Raw genomic sequence first — 27648 nt, 5'->3', positions numbered from 1 at the left:
TTTGCCCTGTGCCCTCTGCAATCTCATTCTCTTTTGCTGTTTCTGGCCCACCATTTCTTTTTACTCACTTTCTCCATTGCCTTAAATGCTTCTGTTCCCTTCATCTGCCATGCTCCCTCTCCCTGATAAGCTCCTATTCATCTCTAAACACCTTGCCACCTGCAGCCAATGCAGAGCGAGCTAGTTGTCCCTCGCCACACTCCCTGCATTCCTCATGCATCTCACCATAGTTACACTTACCTCACTGCATTACCATTGTTTGCTTATGAGTCAGTCTCCTTCCTTTGACAGAGAGATTCCTGAGATAAGAGAGCATGTCTCATTTATGATTATATGTCCAGAGCCTAGAAGAGGTCTGTGTGTTCTAAAATATCTAGTAAAGGAGTACATTTGCTAATTACTTGAAATGATGGCTATGTGTCTATAGGAGACAGAAATGTCATCTGTGTGGCTGCAATAAGTATAATAATCCCTTCTGAGTTATGCAACCAGGAACACAATCAGCCTCAATCACTTTAGTTCCACAGGAGTTTGTTGAGCTCTTGCTGAGCATCTACCTTGGTGACAGGTGCTGAGGAAGGTGCAGAAGAAGTGGAGTCCATGTGTTCTGAGATCTAGTTAGGGAGGAAGTCCGCGTTCACCCATCTGGTCAGTCAGTGCAGATTTCTTGACGACCTGTCACATGCTGGGCACTGTTCTAAGCACTGGGGATCCATAGTGAGTGCAACAGATACAATCCCTGTCGACCTTATTTCTTAGTGTGGGGGGGGACTAAACAATAATAAGTCAAATGGAAGTAAGTGCTATGAATAAGGATTCAGGATAAATAAGTTAGAAAGGGACTAGTCATGGGGATGGAGTGCCTGTTTTATATTGGATGTTTGGGCATAAGCTTCACTGAAATGGTAACCTTTAATCAAGGACCTCATCAAGGTCAGAGAGTGAGCCTTTTGTAGGATAAGACTAAGACAAAAGAGCAGCACCACAGGTGCAAAGGTCTGAAGGCAGGTGTGCCTTTGGCTTGCATTGCAGCAGCAAGGAATCCAGGACACCACAGAGTAGCTGGGGGGAGGCAGGTAGGAGAGAAGGCCAGAGGAGTAGAGAGACCAGCTCAAGGGAGGCCTTGGAGGCTGTTCCTAAAGCTTGGGCTTGTTCTGTGGATTCCCTTTGGGTTCTGAACAGAGGGGGACGGCATCTGACTTCGGGTTAGTGAGTTCATTCAGGGCCCCATATGGAGAATGGGCAACAGGAGAGCAGGGCTGGGGGTGCAGGTAAGGGAGAGAAGGCGGACGTGGACCAGAGTGTCAGCAGTGAAGGAGGTGAACAGGGGTATGATTCCAGGTAGTGTTGATGGGATTTGCCGATGGGTGGGCTGTAGGACTGGATATAAGCTGGAAAATGCTCAAGTATCTGCAGTGCATTCTGTGGGCTCCCAAGAGCAGGGAGTCCCCTCTCCGCACACTTATTTCTTCGTGGCTGTGCACCCCTTCCCTACCTGAGCTCAAGGAGAAAGAGAAACAACAGGATAGTCACTCAACCCAAACTTTCTTCAACCTTCACTTTTGTTCTGTAAATTAGCTTGTATAAGTAGCTTTACACATTGAATGTTATTGTTTTGCTAATATTTAAGTTAGCGGCAGTTTCTATCATTTATCTTTAATTATAATAAATGCATATGACAACAAACCATGACCTAACTTGTTTTAAATATTTACCTGGATTTTATCACAGAATATTAGATTTGCTCACCACTTTATTCTCAGTCCTTAAAATGGTCTGGACCTTCAAGAAATTTACATTGAATCAATGGATCATGATATATTAAAATACAAATCTAAATTTTTTGTTAATTTAGACAATGTATAAAGCATGTATGTAAAGAAATGTATAGTCATTCAGAATCGATGTTAAAATGGCAAATTTAAAGTAGGTTTTTTATTACTAAAAAAATTGAAGTCATAACAATTGACAGATGTTTTGCTGACTTGCATTGTTCAAGTAATGCTTTAACAGACATTGCCTTTTGATGTTTATTGTTTATTTCTTCCTTTTTGAAAAGCTAATGCATAATATGAAAACATTGAGTTGAGAGGAAATGGGGCCATTTAAGCCTAATTAATATATTTCAATGAGACAAAACACTGGTGTTTTAAGCTGTAACATCATAATTCAAATACAGCAGAGCTAATTAAACTTTGTTTTGACAGTCATTTGTAGAATTTGTAGTCAATCACAATAGCTTTTGTCTTCTTTGAGTTTAGGTTCTGAATGTAACCCCTAATGACGGCTTTGCTAAAGTACATTACGGCTTCATCCTGAAGGCACAGAACAAGATTGCGGAGAGCATTCCCTATTTAAAGGTAACTAACTGTCCTGCACTTGCTCTTTTTTCACCTTCCAATTCTTTTGAGTCATTTGGACAACCTTGATTCTGCACTGTAGATTGATTGGCATGCACTGCTGAGTCTTTTCACGATGAGAATGTACATCCTCTGAACATGACCTTCACAGGCCAGTGTGGACCTTCACCGTAACTGAGGATGTCAAATGTAGAAATACCAGCTGCATGAGCAGAAACTCTTTGGAAAAGGTTTTATGAAGCAATTCCTAAAACTGCAATTGTTATTAGTTTTTATTGACATGTCTAAGGGAAACTAAAATTATTGATATATTTTAAAATATGGGAAATAGATTAAATGTCCCTTTTACAATTTAGTTATATGTTGAAACTACTTTGAATAAGGCTCATGGCAACCTATACAAAGTGAGATAAGAAAAATACAGACTGAATAAGCCAAATTCCTAAAAGCCTGATAGGTTGAAATATTCAGATTAAAATATGCTATCATTTTTTCCTCTCTCACCTACCCTGTTGAATCATTGTCAAATAACTAGAATCACGTTTGGTCTAGCTCAGGGCTTTCTGTTGGGCAAACAAATGTGTAACAAGTGTGTTAGGCTTGCTCACTTGTACTCTGCCTGCTTGGTGCATGAGCAAAGGGCAGCACCATGTGTATATAGTCTATGTTAGGCTGTAAGTGCTTGCCGTCAGGGCTGCAGATTGTAAATTGCAAATTGCCTACCGCTATTGGGAGGGACCATTTTTTGTTATTGTTTGCCGGAGAAGGGGTTTTTCCCTGGCCTGTTTTGCTTGTGAATCCTAAGAGAGAGGGGGAGGGGGAGTGTTTTTCCTGCCTGTTTGCTCGTCCACCATTGCAAGACTCTAATAAACGAAATGGCCCACCATCCTCCGGCTCTAGTTCCTTTACCGTCTGCCTGAATCCAGTGTGAACCTGCATGGCCACGGCCACCAGCTGTACACCATCCAACAGAACTTTCTGCACAGGGGAAATGTTCTTTATTTGTACTTTCCAGTGTCGTAGCCACTGGCCATATATGGCTACAGAGCACCTGAAATGTGGCTAGTGTAACAGAAGAATTTTCATTTTCATTTTAATTCTAATTAATGTTAAATTAAATAATAACATTAGCCAGCAGCTACCATATTGTACAGGTAGATAGATGATTGACTGCCTGTGAACTTCATTTTAAGTAGCATTATATTATACTTTTTTTTGTATTTTTCCGAAGTTGGAAACGGGAAGGCAGTCAGACAGATTCCCCGCATGCGCCCGACCGGGATCCACCCAGCATGCCCACCAGGGGGCGATGCTCTGCACATCTGGGGCGTTGCTTCGTTGCAACCAGAGCCGTTCCAGCGCCTGAGGCAGAGGCCACAGAGCCATCCTCAGTGCCCGGGCCAACTTTGCTCCAATGGGGCCTTGGCTGCAGGAGGGGAAGAGAGAGACAGAGAGGAAGGAGAAGGGGAGGGGTGGAGAAGTAGATGGGCGCTTCTCCTGTGTGCCCTGGCTGGGAATCGAACCCGGGACTCGTGCACGCTAGGCCGACGCTCTACCACTGAGCCAACCAGCCAGGGCCACATTATATTATACTTTTATGATCTCTTTCATATGACTTAAATCAGAGATACGAAATAACAGCTCACTGATTGAAAATAGGTTACATGTTATATTTGGCCAACATAATTCTATTAAAAACAATTTTCATTGCTTGTCTCTGTTGAGAATCTGAACATTTTATATAATTATGCAGATTTGTGGTTATTCTTGAAAGGTCATATCTGGCTCACATCCCAGCACAGAAGCTGAGCAGTGGTGTCCCGATGAGGTGGGCGTGTACCCCACCATTGGTCTTGGCTGTCACTGGGCCTCTGCAAACCTTTCCGTTCCCTACGGCAATCCTTTGGGCATGGATGTTTCTCTGATTTAAAGTGTTCCCCTTAGAGGCTCTCACCAGTTAACTCAGTTGGTTTAGAGCCTTATCCCAAAACACCAAGGTTGTGGGTTCGATCCCCAGTCAGGGCACATACAGGAAGCAACCACTAAATATACAACTAAGTAGAACAACACATGAAAGCTTCTCTCTCTCCCTTCCTCTCTCTCTCTCTAAAATCAATCAATCAATAAAAAATAATCATATAAAGTGCTCCCTTTAGGTTTACTTTGACATAATAAAGGCCTAATAGGACTCTCCCTGCTTCAGAGATGGGAACACAGAGGGTGGGGTGGTCAGCTAACAAATGAGGACATTTATTTGAGTGTCAGTCAAGAAGCCTGATCCCAACGTCCCCCTGAGTGATGCTTCTTGTGTTCCTGTAGCAACTTTTCTACGTTATGCAAATAACATTTCTTCCCAATAAAATGGGCTTCTTGCAAAAAAGCCTCAAAGATCCAGATTTTTTAAAGAATTCCCTGATATTTAAATTTTTTTACCATTATTATTCTACTTTTTAAATTTTATTCTCTTGCTTTAATATTTCCTCTCTCTCTCTCTCTCTTTTTACATAAATCTCATTTTGATCCTTGTGTGGGAGTTGGGGAGAGATATCAGCTAAGTGTTTTAGAATAAGATTTATTGATAACAATTACATTTTCAAAGATTTCAATGAACTTTAATCCTATTGTATGTTTTATAAAGTATTTTATTAAAAGTTGAAGGTACATTCGTTTGGAGAGGGGAAAAATATTACTTGTAGTTGTGTCTCTATCACTTTAGACACAGATGAGTAATTAAACATTGGATTTCCGGTATTTCAGGAAATAAAAAGCCTTTAGGTGACAAATGGTCAGATTTAGAGAACAAAGTAAATGTGATAGATACCAGTCAAGGAAGGAAGTTCTTTGAGATATTGAAATACGATTGCACCCACAGAGACAATTCACAAAGCATCATACTAATTTTATGGGCTAGTCTACTGTTAATTAATGGTGAATGTATTGTTAAATTTAACTTTTATTACCTCCTTTTGGTTTTGCATTGTAAATATAAACCAGTAAACTAATTGCCAAACTTTAATGTTGAGATAATTTATCTGGTTCTTAGATTTTTGTGTTATATAAAGATTAAGTAAATCAGGGGTAGTCAACCTTTTTATACCTACCGCCCACTTTTGTATCTCTGTTAGTAGTAAAATTTCCTAACCACCCACCGGTTCCACAGTAATGGTGATTTATAAAGTAGGGAAGTTACTTTACTTTATAAAATTTATAAAGCAGAGTTACAGCAAGTTAAAGCATAGAATAATAATTACTTACCAAGTACTTTATGTTGGATTTTTGCTAAGTTTGGCAGAATAAATCTGTATAAAACAACTTACTATAGTTAAATCCATCTTTTTATTTATACTTTGGTTGTTCTGCTACTGCCCACCATGAAAGCTGGAATGCCCACTAGTGGGCGGTAGGAACCAGGTTGACTACCACTGAAGTAAATCAATGACTTAAATGTGGTTTTTAATTCTTTCACAAATGCTAACACATTCTTCTCTACAGGAAGGAATAGAGTCTGGCGATCCTGGCACAGATGACGGGAGATTCTATTTTCACCTGGGGGATGCCATGCAGAGGGTTGGGAACAAAGAGGTAATGTGTTTATGAACTTTTTGTTCTAAAAGAAGAGAGAGCAGGGGTAAAAAAGAAAGTTACAACTCAAAAAATATTTTGAACATAAATTTTTGAAGGTGGTGATTTAAACTTTTTTGAAACAAACCTACAACTCCTGCTTAAGCCTTAAAGAATTTTCAGGATTTGACTTTTATCACTTCTTCCAAGCAAGTTTCTAAGGAATCATATGAGCAGTCTCTAAATTAGTGTACATTTCTGTGTATGTGTCTGTGTGTGCAAGTGTGCCTTTGTGTATATGTTTGTATAGAGAAAATGATAGACATTATCTTGAAAGATGTTTTTAAAGTATAAAATAAAGAGCTATCTTTGAAATTGTTTAATTATTTCAAAAATATTTTAACAGTTTGCTTAGATTTATTTTTATTTTGGAACATAAAAAAGTAGTTATTTTAGAATGAAGTCTTTATTCAGCTGATTATTTCTAGGCACACTGAACCCCATGGTTAATTGTGTAAATTACTCTTTGAAATATTTAATACCAACTTTAAGATGAACACCTATAGCGATAGTAGTACTAGGCACTGACACAGAAAATGTAGTCACTAGAACAACTTACATAATTTTTTTGTGGTGGTTACATTTTCTGAGTACAATGTCAGCTTCTTTAAACATAACATTAGATCATTAATCATGACATTATACTGTAAATTTCCAAACTGTCACAATCTGTTTGCTATCATTTACACAAAATTGCTGGACAGTGAAGCCCACCATCACAGAGGTCCTACACTATCACATGGCTCTAGGCTGGACTCTCCTCAGAGTCAGAGATAAAAGGGTTAAGTGAGATACTAAGTCTTTGAAACTCTCACATTCTATAAATGTAATAAAGTGATATGTAAGGATAACATAGTTTCCGGTTTCTAAGATTAATAACACAGGACCATTTGGACAAAGATTCATTGGAGCAAGGCGTTTTGTGATAGGTTAATTGCCAGCTAGAGATGTGAACCAATATGAGATAGTAGAGATTTGGATAGCTGACACTGTTTACTTGATACATTTCTATGTATCTGTACCTTTCTCCTCTAACCTACCAATCAGCCAACTGAAACAGAATGAGATATGAGAGGTAAAGAGAAATAAGGGAGAAGAAATTGCTAATTAGTACTCACTTTTGTGTTCCTTCATTCTTTTAGATGTAGATGCCTGATAACTCCTTTGAATAAGAGGGATAAGAAAGATTTTGCTGCTGTATCTAACACTGGATAAGTGTTCATGTCTGAATTCTATAAGTGAAATTGTCACTAACTTATCTTTGAACAGCTCAGGGTCCAGGGTAAATGCACATCAAAGAAGTCTATGATTTCTTCTCACATCTTAGATGAAACAGCCCTTACTTCAATGGCAAAGCACTCACAACTGAACACTTGTTAAGGGCTTGGGATTGGAATCTATGAGACTGTTGTTCTATAGGCTTACTTATTATTAATATGCACAGGACAGCACAGTTCTTGATTTTAAAGTTTACAAGGATTCATCCTTACTCTAGAATAAAAACAAGCCTGTAGAACCTCCATGTTAGCATATTCTTCATATCAGATATTGAGTCTGTGGCTTGACTGTCATGCTCTGAGTTTGCATGTTGGGAAGCAGCCGTCCTTCATGTTCTCAGGGCATGCAGCTCTGCTCCAGGCACCAAGAGAGCAGCAAGCCCATAGGCTCTGTGCTGAAGAGGCTGACAATAACATTGTTATTGAGAAAGGGTTTTCTAATCGGTGTTTTTTATACAGACAGGAAGAGGGAGTAAGCCAAACCATGACAGTCTTAGCAGTTCCACCTCAGCTGTTTCCAGTGTTTCCGTGACTTCCAAATCCACATTCCAGCTCTCATTTCCTAAAGTCCAGATCCACGTGTCTGCTGCCTGCTCGGTGGCACCTTACAATGTCACAATGACAGCTCGATTGTCTTCCTCTAAAACTATTTTTCTTCCTGGGTTCCATCTCTCATTTGATCAGATTGCCAGCTTCCCAGGTCAGGACTCGAATCAGCTCCAGCTTCTCCGTCCTTGGAGAGGCCTCGTGTCTAGACAGGGCCAGGATCTGAGAAGTCAACCTCCAGGTGCCTTTGGCCGATGTCACCTTCCTCTTGCTCAGTCAGTGTTGTCAGCTGTTGCCTTCCACATCAGTGATGGCTGGAAGAACCTGGCTGTTGTTTCTTGCTTTAGTCTTAACTTTCTTCCAGGTTATCTTATGCTCAAACACCCCATGGTGCCCGTGGTGCAAAATTAAAATAAAGTCCTGTTTCCACGCCGTGGCATTGGCTGTCCTCCTCAGGCCAGCTGCGGCCAGGTGTGCCACCACAGATGTATCTCCCTGGCCACACAGCGCACCGCACTCCACGTATGGCATTCCTGTATCCCACATGGGGCCTGGGCTTTTCTGAGTTGGAATTATTCGCCATGCTATTTATGTGTCGTGTGTGTGCACGCGTGCACGCGCATAAGGACACACATACCTGGCAATCATTTGAATTATAGAAAACACATTTAAAAAGATGCCCCCAGCTCTGACTTGACAACTTAGTTGTTTGGAGCATCGTCCTGAACCACAGAGGTTGCTGGTTCTATCCCCGGTCAGGGCACATATGGGACTAATTAATGTTCCTGTCTCTCTCTCTCTCTCTCTCTCCCTTCCTCTCTCGCCAAAATAATAATTTAAAAAATATAGAAGAAGAAGAAGGTGACCCCAGTTACTCTATTTTAGTATTCTCAGAGGATTCTAACTTGATTATTGATTTTCTAGCAATTCTTATTGAAAAGTAGTTTAGATATTTAAAAACAAACAAAAATAGCAATCTGGCTGAATTTATTGTAATTGAAGATGATTTAACCTTCCTTGAAGATATTATTGACGGTGATATTTTAAAATTGCTCATATATCATTGTCATCGTTTGTTTTTCCAAAAGTTAAATGGCAGAGGGACACAAAGTTAAGGGTCACATAGGACTGACTTTGAATGTCAGAAAAAAATTTAGAGATAGTTTAAACATGACATTTTAAGAAAAATGTTGTTACTTAGGTATCTAGCATGGTGAATAATAAAGCAAGGACTAAAATTTAAGACCTCTAACTCCTCAGCTAGAGCAATGAGGTTTATTGTTTTGGTTCCTTCTAATAATGGTTTTCTCACTATTCTAACAATATACCTAGTTAATAACATGAATTGCTGATGATTCAAAAATTAGTAGACTTGAAAAGTTTGAAAGATAATTTGTTATAATTAATATTGTTATTTACTTTAACACTAAAAGGTATAGAAAATAAAATACTAAATTTAAATTGGACAAAACAATCAAAATAATTTTAAAGATGTTATTTTTTTTAAAGTGTCAATTAGTCAATTTAACTTTCTAGTTTTTAAAGTACTTTATGCCTACAATTTACATGTATTTCAAGGAAAATATATAAGAATTGTTAGCATATACATTGTTCACTTGACCCATTATAGAGAAAGATAATTAAATAAGAATATTACTTTTGACAGTTTTTTGTTTTTTTAATACTACTAAGATGGAAAAACAGGGAACAACTTGCCAGGAGCCTGAGTTACAGTTTGTGATTTGAGCCTTTTTAAACCTCAGTTTCAACATTTGTACTATGGAGGCATTTGCAGTTATTAGAAAGAGCAGATGCCAATTACACATGTAAAACCAAGTAGAAAACTGAAAGCATTACCGAAAATATGAAGGGATACTGCTATCACACTTGATTTTTCTAATGAAGCAGATTTTGAAGTATGAATTGTAAAAGACTTTTAAAAGTTAATAGTTTAGTCTGACCAGGTGGTGGCGCAGTGCATAGAGCCATCAGACTGGGATGCCGAGGACCCAGGTTCAAAACCCTGAGGTCACCAGCTTGAGTGCGGGCTCATCTGGTTTGAGCAGAAGCTCACCAGGTTGGACCCAAGGTCGCTGGCTCGAGCAAGGGGTTACCCAGTCTGCTGAAGGCCCGCAGTCAAGGCACGTATGAGAAAGCAATCAATGAACAACTAAGGTGTTGCAATGCGCAATGAAAAACTAATGATTGATGCTTCTCAACTCTTTGTTCCTGTCTGTCTGTCCCTGTCTATCCCTTTCTCCAACTCTCTCTCTGTCTCTGTAAAAAAAAAAAAAAAAAAAGTTAATAGTTTACATTAAAGCATATCCGGAGTTGTATGAAGATATTCTTCTTAATCTGCTTGTATTAAATGGCTGTTTAATTGATCAGAATGTGTATTTGAAGTCACTCTTCAGAAGCAATCATTAGGTGAGACTGACAATGGAGGGAACACTGCAGTGTATCAGCAGGCTAGTCCCTGCCTTAGTACAATGCAGCGTGCAGCCTGCAGGAGGCACGTGGGGGGCCACTCGGAGAGCATATGGCTGGGGTCATTTGAAGGGACATTTGGAGCAGCATCTCGCAGCCAGCTGTCCCTGAAAAGGCTGGTCTTCTTGGAGGCAAGTGGTATCATGTTACAGCTAGCCGAAGCCACAACTGTCATCCCTTATGGCAGGAAAAGAAAAGAAGGAACAAAAATCCCCTTTTAAAAAAAATCGCATATGGACTATCTCTATATTAATGCCAACTCAGAATAGTGTTTCTTTTTGTCTACTTCTCTCAATGGAGGGTTTACACTCTGTTTTGCGGGGCGGCCTTCTTAAATGCGGACTCGGGAAGAACATGTGAAAAAGACACTCTTGGCTTTAGCATTCCAACTCAGTAAGTGCAAATATCGTTGAAGAAATGATCAAAATCATAATCCGTTCCTTTTAAAGGAAACATAAAAAATAGAATTTAAGAAATGAAAGCTAATATGTACAGTCTACTAAAGTGTCTAAAATTATTTACTACTCAATGAAATAAGTCCTAGATTCTGTGCCAGAAGACACTCTGGGAGAGACCAGAATGCGGGCAGCATGAGTCCTGTATTAAAGATCTTACAGCCTAAGACTGAAAGTAAAAGCCACACAATCATTTGTCATAATAGGTCATGCTCAGAAACCCAATCAAACAACAGTATTTTCACCCTTGAAACAGTTGGGCACCTAACTAGCAAGTTCTCTATTGCCACCAAGTAATATTTTGGTGTTAGTGACTTTAATTTTAAAATTAATAAAAATGCCTCATTTGTGGTTCATTTTTCTGTTATTTCAGGCATATAAGTGGTACGAGCTTGGGCACAAGAGGGGACATTTTGCATCAGTTTGGCAGCGCTCACTCTACAATGTGAATGGACTGAGAGCACAGCCATGGTGGACCCCAAAGGAAACAGGTTACACGGACTTGGTGAAGGTGAGTGTTAACAGAGCCTTCATCCTCGCTGGATTGCTCTCAAAAGCAGGATGCTTCTCATGGACAGGAATGCCAGGGAGGAGAGAGATTTTATATCCAGTGATGTTTGCAAGAAACACTGCAAAAACACTCTTGTCATCCCATTAGCCAAAAGTTTAGTTGAAATAGTGAAGAAAGGAATTTTTATTAAAGAGTAGTTCTCACAAATTTTGACTTAAGTGCTCTTTCATACTCTTAAATATTGAGCACCCCAGCCCAGGCCAGTTGGCTCAGTGGTAGAGTGTCGGCCCAGCATGTGGAAGTCCCAGGTTCGATTCCTAGCCAGGGCACACAGGAGAAGTGCCCATCTGCTTCTCCACCCTTTCCCCTCTCCTTCCTCTCTATCTCTCTCTTCCCCTCCCATAGCCAAGGCCCCACTGGAGCAAAGTTGGCCCAGGCACTGAGGACGGCTCTATGGCCTCTGCCTCAGGAGCTAAAATGGCTCCGATTGCAGGGGAACAACACCCCAGAGGGGCCGAGCATCGCCCCCTGGTGGGCATGCCTGGTGGTTCCCCGTTAGGGCACATGTGGGCATCTGTCTGCCTCCACCCCATTCCTCACTTCGGAAAAATACCAAAAAAAACCCAAAAATTATTGAGCACCCCCAAAGAGTTTGCATGTGGGTGTGTGTGTTATAACTATCAATAAATAGGGTGGTTATATCTATCAATATATCTGTTGATACATCTATATCAATTATATCAATATAATTATTATAAATTGAAACTGAAAAAAAATAATAATTATGAATTCTTTAAAGATAAAAATAACTTCATTCCATGTTGATATAAATAACTTTTTTAAAAATAGCTATCTTCAAAACAAAAAATGTAGTGAGAAGTTTGTAATTGTTTTTATCTTCTTACAAATCCATTTGATGTCTAGCTTAATAGAAGACAAGGATTCTCACATCTGCTTCACACGTGTACCCTTAGAGTGGTGATATCAGCTACTTTTTGGGTTCAATAGGCTTCCATAATCCTGCCTGAGAATATAACTGCCATATATACATTGTTCATATAAGAAACAACAATCTGATTTTTAAACTGCTGATTTATGTCTTCACTATGTGTTCTTCAAAACTACCATGCAATTCTCTAGTTCTCAGTGGACTTTTACTGAGTGTCCTACAAAGTTAATTCAATTCTGACACTATCTCCCCGCAGATAAAATCGGGGGCCTCAGGTTAAGGTCTCATTCCACGAGACTGCCCCTATTTCAGATCCCAGGTGCCAGTCCAGGTTGTCACCTGTGCTTCTGACCAGCTGGTTCAAAATCAGAGGTTCCCAGGACCCCCTCCTCAGGTTTGATTAACATGCAGGAATGGCTCACAGAACTCAGGAATAGTTACTTAGGTTTCCTGGTTTTTTACAAGGGATGTTATAAAGGATACAGAGGAACAGCCAGGTGAAGAGGTGCAGAGGGCAGGTCCGGAAGGGTCCGAGTGCGGGAGCTACTGTTCCCGTGAACTAGGTATGCCACCCTCTGCTATTTGAATACTTTTCACCAATCCAGAGGTTCATCAAATCTTGTCCAGAGTTTTTATAGAGCTTAAGCTACCACCTCTGTTTTTCTTTCCTAGTGGTTGGGGGATGGGCCTGAAAGTTCTCTCCCTCTAACCATTTGGGGGTTTTTTGATAACCAGACCATCCTGAGACTAGGTAGGGGCCCCATCCTAAATCACCTCATTACCAAAAATTAGGTATGTTTAAGGAATTTTAATGAATGACAAAAAAAATAGTCCTTTATTCAGGAAATTCCAAGGGGTTTCTAGAGCTCTGTGCCAGGGACCTGAGATGAAAACCAGTGATGTGTCCTGTTAAACCACAGGCTGCCCCTGGTGGATGAATCCCTTTTAGCAAAAGGATTATAACAGTTCACAGACACTGGCGCATCTTGGAGGCCCATTCAGTCATTAATGATGAGCCCAGTGCACCATCCTATCATATGAAAACATCTCCCAGGGCATGGCCACTCAGGTTGGCAGGCTTCCCTGAATCTTGTTAGGTTACAAAAGTAGGAGTGGTCTTAGCAATATATGGTTTCACCCTTTCAGGCATCTTGTATAATTGAGCTAAAAGACAATATCATCTCTTGCTCTGAGCCTCTTTTGAGGTGCTGACATAATATTGGATTTCCCTTATTACATAACCCATTATCCATTCCCTTCCCCTCAGCTGCTATTCCTGATTCTCTTCATTTATACTCAAACTTTTTCATCTTTGGAAGGGGCATTAGCTTTGGCCACTATGCTGGTCTGGATTCAGGCAGCAGTACTGGTCTAGCGAATGCCTCCCTTCAGTCCGCTCCCATTCAGATAGGCTCGGGTGACCCAGGTACAGAACTAGGAGCTGTGTTTACCACCAGACATTATAGCTGCATTCCATTATCTAAGAGAGGTGAGAGGGAAAAGCAAGAGTGAACCAGTTTGACAATTTTGGAATCTCAGTGATGGGTACATTGGGGTTTCCTATATTGTTCTCTCAACTTTTTTTTTTTTTTAAGTGAGAGGCAGGAAGGCAGAGAGACAGATTCCCTCATACACCCCAACTGGGATCCACCTGGCAAGCCCACTAGGGGGTGATGCTCTGCCCATCTGGGACTGCTGCTTCGTTTCTCAGAACCAAACTATTTCCAGTGCCTGAGGTGAGGCCATGGAGCCATCCTCAGTGCCTGGGGCCAATTGCTAGAACCAAGCCAGCCATGGCTGTGGGAGGAGAGGGGAGGGGAGGAGAGAGAGTGAGAGAAAAGGGAGAAGGGGTGGAGAAGCAGCAGATGAGCACTTCTTTGTGCCCTGACCAGGAATCAAACCTGGGACATCCACACGCTGGGCTGATGCTCTACCACTGAGCCAAGTGGCCAGGGCCTGTTCTCTCAATCTTTAGATAGATATTTTGCATTTTTCAAATTTTTGTTTGTTAAAGATCATCTTGAATAAAATGTGTCTGTAAAACTTACAAGATTTTACTGATTAATTTGGTTTACTTGAGGAAAGGAAAAGTTTCACTGTGGTCTCACTGTACTTATATTGAGTAAGTCTTACCTAACCATGTTTATTCTGTATTGCATTGTAAACACATACTTTATCATCATCATAAGTACAATAAATTATAATCCAAGGTAAACATCATAATCTAAGGTAAAGTAGGTTGTCATCAGTTAGCCCATGACTGCTTTATAAATCGAAAGCCATGGTATGGTGACAGTGAATGCAGAATGATTTAAGGACGTCTGTATCCAAAGCAGAAATAGTGTGGGAGAAATATCTTCCCTGATAAATGTTCTACATTTAGCATTGTCAGTGATTCTTTCTTCTGTCAAATTCCAGCCTATCTTCAATTGTATCGCACTCTCTTCTGATTCTTTACCAGTTAATCTTTTTTTTTCCCTAGTTTCTCTGTAAGTTTATTTCCCTACTGTAGCTTTTAGGATTCTTTCAAGTTCAAGTAACAGAAGTGCAGCATGAACCTGGCTTAAACGACAAGGAATTTGAGGGGCTCGTGTGAAGGAAGCCTAAGAGTAGGGCAGACCTCGGGCAGTTTTATTGGGGGAAGATTTTCCTGTCTCTGTGCTTCCTCCTTGGTCAGCTTTGTGCTCATTTTAAGGTATTTTTCCCTGCCTAGGAAGAAGGTAGGGGCCGGAGCCACGAAGTGTGGAATAATAAAAGGTTTTATTGAGTACAGAGCGCATCCCGCCCGACGAGGTTCCCTGGTCCTGGGGACAGAGGCCAGGGAAGTTGCATGGAGTGACCCGTGTGGGGGATATTTAAAGGGTCGTTAGGGTGGTCGAGCTAATATGACATGGTAAAATCTCATTGGGTTATGGACAGTCACTTTTTTCCCAAAGGGCTCCTGGGAAGTTTCTGTTGGCAAGCTTGGTTGTGGGTGGTTCTAGCCAAGTTCCTGGGTCTGGTGTCTCACGTGAACTTTCCCCTTGCCCACCACCCTACATTCTGACCTTTTATGTTAATTAGGGGCACCGCTTATTCATCTGGCTACTTCCTTCTGATTAGGGGCATCGTGGGGAGGGGAAGATCAGAAGGTGGTGGTTTTGAGGGGTGTCAGGAGGAACATCTGTTTGGCCGTGAGTTGAGAAACTTCACAGATGCGGTCCTGTAAGAATTTTTAAAAAAGGAGCAAATATGAGTTATATGCTGATAATTAGAAGATTTAGGAAAGGGGCAGCCCAGGTAAGAATGGGTGGCTGCCATTAGGAGTTAAACACGTAGGAGGAGAGATTTTTGCTTAATTTTTCTCGCAGACGGTTGAGGAGATTGAAGCTCCTTTCATCAGGCCAGTCTTACTGCACAGCATTGCTCTCTGCTTCAGCTCACTCTGGCGGCAGGTTCCTGGTAGGAGAGACAGGAACAATAGGAAGGTCTGCTCTTCCTCAGGAGTGTAGGAAGGTTGCAAAGAGGTAGAGAGAAATATGAGAGGAGTGGGGGAGGTTACCAGGGTGAGGTTTCAAGCCGTCACGTTGGCCCAAGCATTTCCCAAGGCCACCGGGTTTTGAGAGGTTTGATGGTCCTTACAATGTACCACAGCCACCTCAGTGGGAAGCTGTAATGTCTGCAAAACTTTAGAAATGAGGGTAGTATTGATTATGGGGAAGCCCTTGGTAGTGAGGAAGTCTCTTTATGTCCAGAGGGCAGAGTGGCTGTGGGTGAAAAAGAAAAGCATATTTAGAGTCAGTATATATAGTTACAAGTTTTCCCTGGGCCAGAGTGAGTGCCCGTGTGAAGGCAGTTAGCTCTGCTTTCTGGGAGATGGTGCCCTCTGGCAGCTGTTGGGCTTCTAGGATGGAGGAGGTGGTGACCACCGCGTAGACTGCCTGTCATCATCCATTGGGTCCCTATACAGAGCTCCCATCTACAAAGAGTATTGGATCTGGATCTTTTAAAGGAGAATCTGATAATTCATCTCGAGGCCTGTTGAGGAAATCTATTAGCTCTGTACAAGAGTGGGTGGGTTCCGGAAGTGTTGCTGGAGCTGGCAGTAGAGTGGCTGGGTTGAGTTGGGGAGAGGGCAAAGAGTGACTGAAGGGTTTTTGATGAACAGGAGGTGAAATTCTTGTAGGCGGGAAGGGCACAATGGAGAAAAAGATTTGTGAAAAAGGAGGTCAGTGAGCCTGTGGGAGGAGAAGACAGTGATGGGTTGGGAAAGGGTGAGTTTAGTAGCCTCCTGGGTGAGTTCAGCCATTGCGCCCAGTGCCCAGAGGCAGGGCTGCCAGCCTTTGATGGTGGTGTCAGTTGTTTAGAGAGATATGCCACAGGGTGGTATGTAGGCCCCACAGGTTGAGTTAACACGCCAACAGCATTACCGCGTTTTTCATCAGTGAAAAAATGAAAGGGGCGTTTGGAGTCAGGTAAAGCGAGAGGGGGAGAGGAGATGAGGGTATTTCGAAAGGTAGAGAAAGCCCTTTTGACGATGTTGGGAGTTGTGAGAGGTCCCGTGGGAGTCTCTTTTGCAGCCTCGTAGAGGGGTTTGGCTAAGAGAGTAAAATTGGGAATCCAGTGTCTAAAGAAGCCTATTAGACCAAGGAAAGAAAGAATCTGATCCGCGGTGGTAGGTGGTTGGAGACTGCGGAGGGTCTGAGTTTGATTTAGGGTGAAACTTTGGGTGGTGGGGGTTAAGGCGATGCCCAGATAGACTACAGACTGAGAGTGAAGTTGAGCCTTAGTAGGGGAGACACAATATCCCTTCATGGCGAGGAAGTTAAGTGTGGCAGTGTGTCTTCTTGAGGCAGGCAGGGAAGGGATTCTTTAAGCAGTTGTGTACAAGTGGGTTGCTACCACAGGGGTAGAAGTGTCCGAGATTTGAAGGTTGACAATATCTGGTGGAATAGGGGCTGTGACCAGGTTAGGGTGATCTGTGGGAGTGGGAGAGCCTTCAGTCAGGAGTGGGAGAAGTAAGTGGGAAGATGCTGTCAGCTGGATAGTGGTTCCGAGACTGTGTAGAATGTCTTGACCCAGAAGGGGTACAGGGCATGATGGCATAACTAAGAACGAGTGCAAAAAGGGGATTCCATCCAAACTGCATGTCAGGGGTGGCGTGCGAAGAGGAAAAGAAGGGGTCCCATCCACTCCCACAACCGAGATCTGTGAGGGAACTAAAGGTCCAGAGTGTGATGGCAAAACAGAGAAGGTAGCCCCCCGTGTCCACAAGAAATGAGATGGACTTACCCGTTCCTGCAGCATCACCCTGGGTTTGGTGAGGATGATGGGGGGGGGGGGTCTCTGAGTCCAGGCCGTTTCAGCGATCCATGGGGCCTAGGAGTTTAAACGATGGGTCCATCTGGCTAGCTTGGCCTCCCATCTGAGTGGATTGTCCTCCATGGAGAGACACTGAAGAAAAGCCTGTTGCTCAAAGGGGCAGTTGCTCCACCAGTGACTGGGCTGCTTGCAGTTAGGGCAGGGCTCAGTAGGCAGCCACAGGCAGGGGCCCTGTCAGGACCAGTAACCTTGCTTGCCACACTTAAAGCAAGGTGCTGGTGGGATTCCTCTTTGCAGCTTGGACTTGGGTCGGGCACTTCCTGTGCCTTGCCCCTGTTGCTCTGCCGGCTTCAGGGTTGCTACAAGAGCCTGGGTTTGGAGCATTACCTTCTGCTGCATACAGGCCTGGCGAACAGCCTCGGCCTGTTTCTACAGTTGGGACCATTAAAAACTTTAAATGCCGTGTTCACAGGTCCCAGATAGGGGTTTGGGGGGGGGGGTTGAGAATAAGAGGAGGAGGGCTCATGCGGAGCCCGGCACCAGATCCAGCCAGATATGCTGGAGCCAGAGGCAGGACAGGGCCAGAATTTCCTGCAAGAAAATTGGGGTTGGGCATCTTGCAAACCAGTGTAAGGGCCAATGGCAGGCTGAGAATGGCCTGATGGAGGAGGGACTTAAGAACACAGTGGAGAAGGGAGGGGCCCCTGACCAGCAGGGGAGGAGAAAAAGAGACTGGTATTTGCAGGTGAATGATAAACAGGATCCTGTGAAGGGAGGGGAGGGGGCTCTTGGAGGGAAGAGACTCGAGCAAAAGAGGTCCACAGAAGGACCAGAAAGGGGTCCTGAAAGAGGAGCACCCCCTGAGAGAGGGGCACCCCTGGGAGTTAGGCAGGAGTGGGAAAGAGTCGGGGTTCAAGTGAAGGAGGAAAGATTAGCAGCAGAGGTTTTAGGTGAGGTTTCTCTGGCCAGAAAAGGCCTGCGCTGTGTAGCAGGCAGCACAGAGATTAGGATTAGTATTTTCTAGCAGGCAGCAAATACTAGAAACCCTGAATGTAAGGGATCTCCAACCAGTTCCTAGCTTTATTGGTGATAGTTAAATTGGTGAGGGTATTAAAACCGAAAGTCCCTTCAGGAGGCTACCTGGTCCGATTATCCAGTGGGTTCTGTGGCCTGGCCACAGCGGAGAAGAAGAACAGTTTCTTCTTCTTTAGGGAGGGAGAGATTTCGGATAAGGCAACTCCAGGAGTGTTTTTGGATCAGGTTTAGATTCCTGTGCTCCCACGGCCACCCTCAGTCTTCGGAGTGGTCAGAGTTGAGCATTGGCATCCCGCAACTCAAGCTCTGGCCACCGGACAGATAGGTAAAGTGAATGTGCTCGGGACGTCTCCAGGGCACACATGCACTCGGAAGGAATGGAAAAGAGGTCCCTGATGCAGCTGCAGTTTTTAACAGGGAGTCTTGGCAGAAAGAACTGAGGGGAGGTTGGAGGCAGGGGACTTACCGCACTGTGCACTGAAGTGGGTAGAAGATCGGAGGTCCTGGTTCTTTCTCAGAGGGGAAAGGGAGAGGAATGGTCCTTGTGGTCTTCTGACTCCTCCTGGGTTTTTGGCACCAAATGTAAGGTATTTTTCCCTGCCGAGGAGGAAGGGGCCGGAGCCACGAAGTGTGGAATAATAAAAGGTTTTATTGAGTACAGAGCACATCCCACCCAACGATGTTCCCTGGTCCCAGGGACACAGAGGCCAGGGAAGTCGCATAGAGTGACCCCTGTGGGGGATATTTAAAGGGTCTCTAGGGTGGTGGAGCTAATATGATGTGGTGAAATCTCATTGGCTGACAGACAGTCGCTTTTTTCCCAGAGGGCTCCTGGGAAGTTTCTTTTGGCGTGCCTGGATGTGGGCGGTTCTAGCCAAGTTCCCGGGTCTGGTGTCTCACGTGACCTTTCCCCTTGCCCACCACCCTACACTCATGCCTGCTTTCTGCAAGGTGGCTGCCAGCAGCACCTGGGATTGGAGGGTTGGAAATTATTTGGGGCTTCCTAACATTGTTCAGCCTCCACAGCAGCCCTAGATGGCCTTCTAAAAACCTCTGAGCAGACCTTGCCTTATTAATCATAACCATGTCACATGGGTACTCACAGTTATAGGGGAGGCTGAGAAATCAAGTAGCTGGTAGGTGGAGAGAACAAGCTTCAGCAGGAGAAAGAGTGTCCCTTTCCATCGAGCAAGGCACAAAATCCTTTCCTTCTGTCTGATTGAACCAAGTGAAGTCCTCTCTGGATGAATTATTGACAAGGGGCTATGAAATTTTCCTTAAAACAACAGATCAGCCTCTGGAGCAGAAAGGGTCATATTCCTCCATACTCACTGGATTATCTGTAGAAGGGTGAATATTTGAACTAAATCAGGTTGTGTTGGGAAGGAAGAGGCACAAGGATGCTTGGCATGCGACCTAGTGTCCAGTACCCTTGCTGACCGTGGATGTGCTCTCGGATCCCAACATTGTTCTCTGTTCTCCCTTTCTTGTGATTCTTCTCTTTCTTTCTCTCTCTCTCTCTCTCTCTCTCTCTCTCTCTCTCTCTTTCTTTCTTTTTTTTGTGACAGAGACAGAGAGAGGGACAGATAGAGACAGACAGGAAGGGAGAGAGATGAGAAGCATCAACTCTTCATTGCGGCTCCTTACTTGTTCATTGATTGTTTTCTCATATATGCTTTGACCGGGGGCTACAGCAGAGCGAGTGACCCCTTACTCAAGCCAGTAACCTTGGGCTTCAAGCCAGTGACCATGGGGTCATGACTATGAACCCATGCTCAAGCTGATGACCCCACGCTCAAACAGGTAATTCCGTGCTCAAGCCAGAAGTCTTGTGATTCTTTTCTAAGAAATCTTTTCCACTCTGGTTCAAACGCTGTTAAAATTCCTATCAAAGCTATGCTCCCCAAAGAGACTTCTCACTTTTTCTATTCTATCTCCCACTGCCTGGAGACATTAACATTCAATGTAAAAATTAACTCTCCATTTAATCCCATGGTTATGTTCCTTTCCAACTTATAGTTTTTTAATTGAATTTATTGTGTGACACTGGTTAACATAATTATACAGGCTTCAGCTGCCCAATTCTACAACACAGCTCTGTACACCGTATTGTGTGTCCACCCCCAACCCCAAGTCAAGTCTTTGTCCATCACCATTTACCCCTTGTGCCCTCCTCCACCTCCACCCTCAGCAATCACGGCACTATTGTCTGTGTCCAGGAATTTTTTCTCTCTCTTTTTTGTCCTTCTTTGCTCAATCCCTTTACCCGTCTCACTCAACCCAACAGCTGTCAACCATGAGTCTGTCTCTATTTACTTGTTAGTTTATTGTCTTCATTAGATTCCAGTGATTCAGCTTTACCCCAGATACCAGGTTCATTACTCTGTCCTTATCTCCTACCCCTGCCCTATAGTACCTTCTCAGCTGAAATCTGTCCTCCCACAGAGCTTCCCTGTGATAGCTCCTTTTCTTTACCCCTTCCCTCTCTCTTCCCTCCTGTCTGCTTCACATCCAATTCCTGTTTATACTTCGGATTTTGGAAAAGCTGTCGTTTCTTTTTGGGAGGATAAGTTAGAGGTTCCTCCTTACATGTACTCAAAAGCACCTTGCACATCCTTTTAAAACACTTAAATACACTCTATTCTCATAGCCTCTTCAGTTCTCCATAGACCCGTGAAATCATATACTCCATGATGGCGGGACCATGTCCCTCTTATTCAGGAGTAGGACAGGGTTAGCTGACATAGAATAGGTGCTCAGAGATGAGGTCTGTTCTATGAGTTTTCTTGAATTGCTTCATAGATGTGTCAGAAGTTTCAGGAATATAAAGGTTTTATTATTTAACCTTCCTTCTATATAAGCAGTTGGTGTGACTGGCATCCTTCTTGGCCTTTCCTGAATGTGGGGAAAATTCTGTCCTTACTTCTGCTGCCCTGGGAGAGGGAGGTCTAGAGAAGAAAAAGAGCCCTCTCACTGCTATTTCAGGAGACAAGGGCATTCTTTTCTAGAAATTGCTGCTGCATAATAGGAAAGATATGTTGGACAGAGTTCCTGTCAAAATTTTAAGCGTTTAATTGCTTATAAAATATTGGAAAATGGGCCAAAGATTTGGAATAGCAGAAACACTATTTTTTAAATCTACTCTTTCATAAAAGCAATAAAAATGCAGAGAAAAATCATCAAAATCAGCTTTTTCAAAACTCTGTACATTAATGAGGACTTATAACAATCTGAGGAACATTATTCAAGAAAGCCTGCTAAACCTCAGTAAGAACAGCAGGATTTGTGGACAGTAACTTGACTCACTGCCGGCTCTGAGCCTGGAACACCGCAGCCTCTGGGTACCCCTGCGGAGACCAGGCAGGCAGGCTCGGTAGGAGCACTTCCCAGAGCGACGCCCCAGAGCACTGTCAGCACTTGACCTATCTCAGGCTGCTCAGAAAGCTTATTCTCAGGACATCTGTTCTTTGACCTCACTCACAAGTAAAGCTTTGTCCCAGACTGTCAGACAAAACAGTCAGTGGCAAGTTTTTTGTTTATTTGTTTGTTTTTTTAAATATCACCAATTGGGGTGAACAAGGACCTGGAAAAATAAACACTGAATAAAGAAAGTGATAACATCTCTAAAACACTTTGCTTATCAAAAGCGGAATACACAATCTTTTCAAGTACACATATACTATGCACTAGGCCAGTAAGCAAGCCTCAAATTATTGAAATATTGAAATAATACAAAACATGTTCCCTGACCACAGTGGAATGAAATTAGAAATCATGAACCAAAAGGAAGTTGAGAAATTTACAAATCTATGAGAATTGAACAACATACTCTTTAAATATTCAGTGGGTCAACAATGAAATTACAAGAGAAATTACAAAATTCTTTGAGATGAATGAAACAAAAACAAAAGACTTGAATGAATGAAACATCATAGCAAAACTGATATTATGTAGCACACAGTTCTTAGAATGTTACACCTGTTAATGCTTACATTAAAAAAAGAGAATGATTATAAAGCAGTAATCTAATTGTTTGCTATAAGAAGGTAAATTAGCAGGGCAAAATAAACCCAAAGCAAGCAGAAAACTGGAAATAATAAAGCTCGCAGTGCAAATAAATGAAATAGTGAATAGAAAAACAATAAAGAAAATCAATAAAACCAAAATTTGATTCTTTAAAAATTATTTGGCAAACTGTTATCCACATTAACTAATTTTAAAAAAAAGACTGAAGACTCAAATTGCTAAAAATCAGGAAAGAAAGAGGAGATATCACTACCATACTCACAAAATTTGAAGGATTATAATGGAATAATATGAACAACTATTTGCTAATAAATTAGATAACCTAGATGAAATGAATTGATTATTAAAAGATACAGGCTACTGAAACTGACTCATTGAGAAATAAAAAATCTAACTGCACCTGTAACAAGTAATTTCAAATTATTAATTTGAAAGCTTCCCACAAAGATAAGCCCAGGCTCAGATTTCTTCATTGATGAATTATATTAAATACATAAATAATAATTACTATCAGCTCTTCACAAACGTTCAACAAATAAAAGAGGAGGGATAATTGGCCCATTAATTTTATGAGCTAATATTATTTTGATACCAAACCCAAACAAGAACATGACAGGAAAAGAAAACTGGACCAAAATTCCTTATGAATATAGACACAGAAATCTTCAACAAAATATTAACATACTAAATTCAGCACCATATAAAAATATATATATATAAAACCAACAGAATTTTTCCAGAAAATGCAAATAAAAGTTAATCAATATAATAAACCGTATTATTAGAATGAAGAATTAAAATTACATGATCATTTCATTAGATGGAAAAGGCATTTAACAAACTTGAATACCTTTTCATGATTAAATATATACAACACTAGGAAAAAAAGGTAAATTTCTCAGCCTTAAAAAAAGGGGCATCTATAGAAATCTATACCTAGCATCATACTTAATGGTGAAAGACTAAAAGAAAGAAGTAAAATATTTATATTTGTGGATGACATTATTTTGGATACAGAAAATCCTAAGAAATTCACCAAAGAAAACTATTAGAACTAATATTAGAGTTCATCCAGGCTGCAGGATACCAAATCAGTATAAAGAAGTCAATTGTATTTCTTTACATTAGCAAAAAACTCCCAAAATGAAATTAAGAAAATGATTTCATTTGCAATAACATAAAAAAATAATTAGACATTGTATTACTGTGGTAGGACTGCCATAACAAAATACCACACATACCAGGTAGTTTAAATTGTAGAAACTTACTGTTGCACAGTTGTGGAGGCTGGAAGTCCAACATCAAGGTACCGGCTGTGTGTTTCCTTATGAAAACTCTGAAAGAATCTGTCTCCTCCTTCTCCTAGCTTCTGGTCATTTTCTGACAATTATTGAAGTTGTGGATTATAGATTGCTATTATCATCTTTACATGGCATTCTCCCTGTGTGTGTATCTGTCTCAAAATATTCCTTTTTTTAACAAGGTCACTAGTCATACTGAACTAGAACCCACCTCAATTCCTCATTTTAACTTGATTAGTTCTGTAAAGACCCTACTTCCAAATAAGGTCACATTCTATGGTACTGTGGGGGTTAGGACTTCAACATATAAATTAAGGGGATATGATTTGACCCAACAATGTGTACTTAGGAATAAAATTTACAAAATACTGTAAGACGTGTACACTGAAAACTATAAAACCATATTAGAAGAAACTTTAAAATATCTAAATAAGTAGAAACACACCTCATGTTAATGGGGGGTGTTTCTGACCTATGTTAATGGATAAAAAACTTTAATATTGTTAAGATAACAATACTGTCCAAATTTACCTAAAGCTTCACGCAATCTATCAAAATTTCATGTGGCAGGGGGTTTTCTTGGTTTTGTTTGTTTGTTTGTTTGTTTTAGCAAAACTTGGCAAACTGATCCTAATATTTCTATGAAAATACAAGGGACCCAGAATAGCCAAAAAAGTTGGAGGACTCACACTTTCCAATTTCAAAACTTACTGCAAGGCAGCAGTTAGTGAAGGCAATGTGATAGGACCATGAGGACAGACACGTGGGACATACGTGGGAAAGAGTGGAGAGTCCAGAGTAAATCCCTACGTTTATGATTAATTAATTTTTGGCAAAGGTGCCAAGACAATGTAATGGGGAGAGAGTTGTCTTTTCACAAATGGTGCTAGGACAACTGGATATCCACATGAAAAATAATGAGGTTACCTCATACTATAAAAAAAAAAAAGAACTCAAAATGGAAATAGACCTGTAAGGTATAAAACAAGTCATATAACAGACAGGAGACTTGATCCCAAATATATGAAGAACTCTGATAACTCAATTATGTTAAAACAAATAACCCAATTTAAAAATGGGAAAAGGATTTATATAGTCATTTATTCAAAGAAAATATATGAATGGCCAAGAAATGCATAAAAAGATGCTCAATATCATTCACCATTAAGGAAATGCAAATCAAAACCACAGTGCGATACCACGTAGCACCCACTAGGAGAGCTATACCAAAAAAGATGAACGTTACGAAGAGTTGTCAAGATATGGTGTGATTGTTAGCTTCAGCCATTTTTGGTCGGAGTGTGAGAAAGTTGTGCAGCCACTCTGGGAAACAGTTTGGCAGTTAAACATAGGCCCAGCAATTCTACTTCTAGGACACATTCATACAAAAATGTGTCCAGGAATGTTTATAGTAACATTATTCATAAAAGCAAAAAAAGTGGAAAGAACCCAGATGCCTATCTAAATGATGATGAATAAATGAATAAAATGTGGTATAGCTACACATGGCAATAAAAAAGCATGAAGTACTGATACATGGTACAACATGGATGAACCTTGCAAGCATACTCAGTAAAGGAAGCCATACCTGAAAGGCTACATGCTACGTAGAGTTATGAACTGTCCAGATGAGGCAGATTCATAGAGACAGGAGTAGATTGGTGACTGCCAGGGACTGAGCAGATAGAGTAACTGCTGATGTATAAGGGGTTACTTTTTGTTGTGATGAAATGTTGTAAAATTAGATAGTGTTGATGGTTGCACAACTCTGAATGTACTAAAAACCACTGAATTATAAAAGTTATTTGAGTAAATTTTATATCGCGTGAATGATATCTCAATAATTCTATTAAAAATGGAAAACTGATATATCGAGGAGTAGATACGCTGTTGTTCAAGTATGTTAAGAATAAACAGCTTTCTGGAGGGTGATGGCATTCTAATCCTCAGCACGGCAGTGTAGTGGAGCATAGGCTCCATACCCACAGTAGCTGGCTTCAATTCTGTGGTCCGTTCCTTATTAGCTGTGTCACATTGAGCAACACTGCTTTGTGTTTCAACTTTATTATCAGCAAAGCACCTGTGGAAATTGTACTTGTTCCATGGTTATTCATTTAATAAGTAAGTAAGAAGTGCTCAATGAACATTATTGTTACAATGATTTGTCATTTTAATTATTACCTTTTTTTAATAGTAAAATATTTTCTAGTTTCTAAAATATATCATGGAAAGCCAATTTTTAAATATTATATAGTATTGAAATAATAAAACAGTAATTTCATATTAAATGTCTCCTATTTGCAGTCAGTGTGCTGAGCACTTTTGTGTATAATACTTCTAATCTTTACAACTCTGCCAGATAGGTGTTATTGTGCCCACTTATACATTAGTAAACTAAGGATTAGTGAAATTAAGAAATTTGCCTAAGGTCCCATATTTAATGGTGACAGGACTGGGATTCAAACTAAAGTCTCTGTGTCCTCAAAGTCCGTGTCCTCACTGGTATCTCACTCTGCCTGCCCTCGAATTACTAACGTCTGCCCTTGTGTCTCATGTCCTTCCCCTTCTTCAAAATTCTATTTCCCTGGGTTTCTTGATTTCAGCTCTGCCTGCATTAAGTTATGCTTCATTTAAGAAAAAAAGCAAGACATGGATGTTAGTCACAGGGTCCTCAGCAGCATGGAAATCTCAGTGTGGGTGACATCTTGTGTTCAGAACTCAGTGCTTTGTGCTTATAAAGTTAGCTTTACTTTGCTAACTACCTTTATTTGCTGGAATGTTAATACTGGTCTGGTTATGACTTTTTAAAAAGTCGTTTTAAGGTGATCAACCACTTGTCAGTAATAACTGAGATGAGAGAGATGCTATGTGAGATACCCAGAGCCCATGACCATTTAGTTGACAAACACTTGCACATGAATATTTTCTTCCATTTTCAAATTACAGATTTGAATACTATGAATCACGGATCACCACCAAGGCATTAACATCTTAAAGTGGAAACTTTCTAAATCTGGTAACCTTTGTGTCTGGCCAAATTCTTTTAGGATATGACCCAGATTCTGGCGTTTATGTGATAATTAAATACCATACATGGTACATTTTCACTTAAATTCTCCTCATTGTGTGTTCCAAGGAGATGTACAGTACAATTTTCTTGAAGGCATGAGACAATGTTCAGTAAAATTCATCATCTGTGTTTTTCCCTTTGTTGAGTTGTCATTGTTCCCTTTTATTGTGTAGTTTGCAATTTGAGAGCTCTGTGCACTGGGGGTGTTAAGAGATTGTGCAACTCAACAAAAAAAAATTAGAAAAAAATATTCTCGTTGAATTTTTATCTTTTAGGCATCATTAAAACTGAGTAGTTTGGGTCCTGGCTGGTTTACGCAGTCGGTTAGAGCATCATCCCAATACACCAAGGTTGTGTGTGGGTCAGGGCATAGATAGGAAGTGACCAGGGAGTGCACATAGAACAATAAGTGAATGCTCTTTTCTCTTTCTCACTCACTCTCTTTCTCCCTCCTCTCTCTCTAAAATCAGTCAATTAAAAAAATAATAAAACTGAGTAGGTTGTTGCCCACATCACAGATAACAAAACCCTAATGCCTTAGGAGCATTTAACACAAATCGAAACAAAAATGGATTAAAGATTTGGCTAGGATATAAATAGAAAAGAGAAGAGAAATGTCTTCTAGTGAGAGAAAAGCCAACATCCCTTGAGAACTGTGCTCTTCCATTTTTGAGATTATTTTTAATCCACCATATTCCGAGGTGAATTT

General features: G+C 41.1%; 1 protein-coding gene across 6 annotated transcripts in view; it reads left to right on the top strand.

Annotated features, from left to right (window-relative positions):
* ASPH (aspartate beta-hydroxylase) overlaps nucleotides 1-27648 on the top strand; it is a 251987-nt gene that overhangs the window by 199033 nt on the left and 25306 nt on the right. For all 6 annotated transcript variants that reach the window (XM_066266195.1, XM_066266193.1, XM_066266192.1 and 3 more), the window contains 3 exons: nucleotides 2262-2360; nucleotides 5853-5942; nucleotides 11120-11257. In XM_066266195.1, coding sequence (XP_066122292.1) covers nucleotides 2262-2360; nucleotides 5853-5942; nucleotides 11120-11257 — 327 coding nt within the window. The remainder of the gene's footprint in view (nucleotides 1-2261; nucleotides 2361-5852; nucleotides 5943-11119; nucleotides 11258-27648) is intronic.

The sequence above is a fragment of the Saccopteryx bilineata genome, chromosome 3 (genome assembly GCF_036850765.1).
Source record: "Saccopteryx bilineata isolate mSacBil1 chromosome 3, mSacBil1_pri_phased_curated, whole genome shotgun sequence".
Taxonomy (NCBI): Eukaryota; Metazoa; Chordata; class Mammalia; order Chiroptera; family Emballonuridae; genus Saccopteryx; species Saccopteryx bilineata.
This window is presented reverse-complemented; position numbering and strand designations above follow the sequence as displayed.